The following is a 1429-nucleotide window of genomic DNA, read 5'->3' on the forward strand; positions in this document are numbered from 1 at the left end:
GGCAAACCTTGATTTTGCCCAGACCGGCTACATTGAATGCCATGGCACGGGAACACAGGCAGGTGACTGGCAAGAGCTTCAAGCCATCTCTCAGACCATTGCATCGGCCCGCACTGTTGACAACCCCGTTCTAGTGGGCTCTGTCAAGACAAATATTGGTCATCTTGAAGGTGCAGCTGGAATTGCCGGTTTGATCAAGGGAGTCCTAGCTTTGGAACGGGGCCGTGTACCTCCAAACATCAACTTCATCAAAGGGAACCCCAAGATTGATTTTGAGAACTGGAAGGTCAAGGTATATATCTTCCTGGCCAATCAGCCTGATGTTGACTAACTCTATCTTAGGTCCCGACTGAAGTAATGGACTGGCCCATCCCTGGCATTCGTCGTGTCAGCGTCAACTCTTTCGGTTTTGGTGGTACAAATGCCCATGTCGTTGTAGACGAGGCGCCAGGCTATCTTGCGGCAAAGGGATTGGACGCAAATCATTCTTCTACCGACATCGTACCATCGCGAATCAATGCAACCTTGGCCGAGGAGATACCCGAAGCCCGGTTGTTCTGTTACTCGGCAAGCGACAACGATGGTGTCTCTCGCGTCATGAAGTCTCACGCCCCTTTTCTCGAATCAATTCAGAACGATACTGGAGACTCCTTGCGCAACTACTCATATACCCTTGGCTGCCGTCGATCCAACCTCGAATGGAAAGGATTCATTGTGGCTGAATCTGCAAAGGACCTCCTGGGAAAAATTCAAACTTTCAACACAGGCTCCCTTGCACGCTCGTCACTTAAGAAGCAAACCAGGCTAGCCTTCATCTTCTGTGGGCAGGGCGCCCAATGGGCGGCAATGGGCAAAGACCTCATGTCTTTCCCTGTGTATAGGGCCTGTCTCAATGAGGCCAGTTGCTTTTTACAGCTGGGGCTGGGAGCTCGATTTGACCTTTTAAAGGAGATTCTCAGAGGAGCTGAGGATACGCGCATATCCGATCCAGAAATCTCCCAGCCCGCAACAACTGCTCTGCAAGTCGCTCTGGTTGACCTTCTCAAGTCTTTACATGTTCAGCCTCAGTATGTGTTGGGACATTCTTCGGGCGAAATTGCCGCTGCTTATGCCTCTGGAGCCATATCGCGATACGACGCGTGGAAGATTGCCTACTTTCGTGGTTTGGCCGCAGCGAGCATTCCGTTCCGGGCTTCGAAGCTGAAGGGGGGCATGATGGTGGTCGGAATGTCGACTGAAGAAGCGTCAGCGTATCTCGCCAGGATCAACAAGTCTGCACAAATCGCCTGCATCAACAGCCCACGCTCGATCACAATATCTGGACAAGCTGACGCCATTGAGTTCATCGCTCGAGATCTAACTCAAAGAGACATTTTCAACAGAGTCCTGAATGTCAAGGTCGCATATCATTCGTCACACATGAAACTCG

General features: G+C 51.2%; 2 protein-coding genes across 2 annotated transcripts; both read left to right on the top strand.

The window, feature by feature from the left end:
* Positions 1-34: 34 nt before the first annotated feature.
* Positions 35-840, top strand: BBK36DRAFT_1083162 (putative polyketide synthase; the record flags this gene model as incomplete). Its single annotated transcript, XM_024888932.1, has 2 exons — positions 35-292; positions 343-840. Coding segments are annotated over 2 exons (756 nt in total), but the record flags the coding sequence as incomplete, so codon positions are not given.
* On the top strand, positions 817-1422 carry BBK36DRAFT_1083057 (acyl transferase; the record flags this gene model as incomplete). Its single annotated transcript, XM_024888931.1, has 1 exon — positions 817-1422. A coding segment is annotated over one exon (606 nt), but the record flags the coding sequence as incomplete, so codon positions are not given.
* Positions 1423-1429: the final 7 nt, after the last annotated feature.

This window comes from Trichoderma citrinoviride, assembly GCF_003025115.1.
Source record: "Trichoderma citrinoviride strain TUCIM 6016 unplaced genomic scaffold BBK36scaffold_322, whole genome shotgun sequence".
NCBI classification, from domain to species: Eukaryota; Fungi; Ascomycota; class Sordariomycetes; order Hypocreales; family Hypocreaceae; genus Trichoderma; species Trichoderma citrinoviride.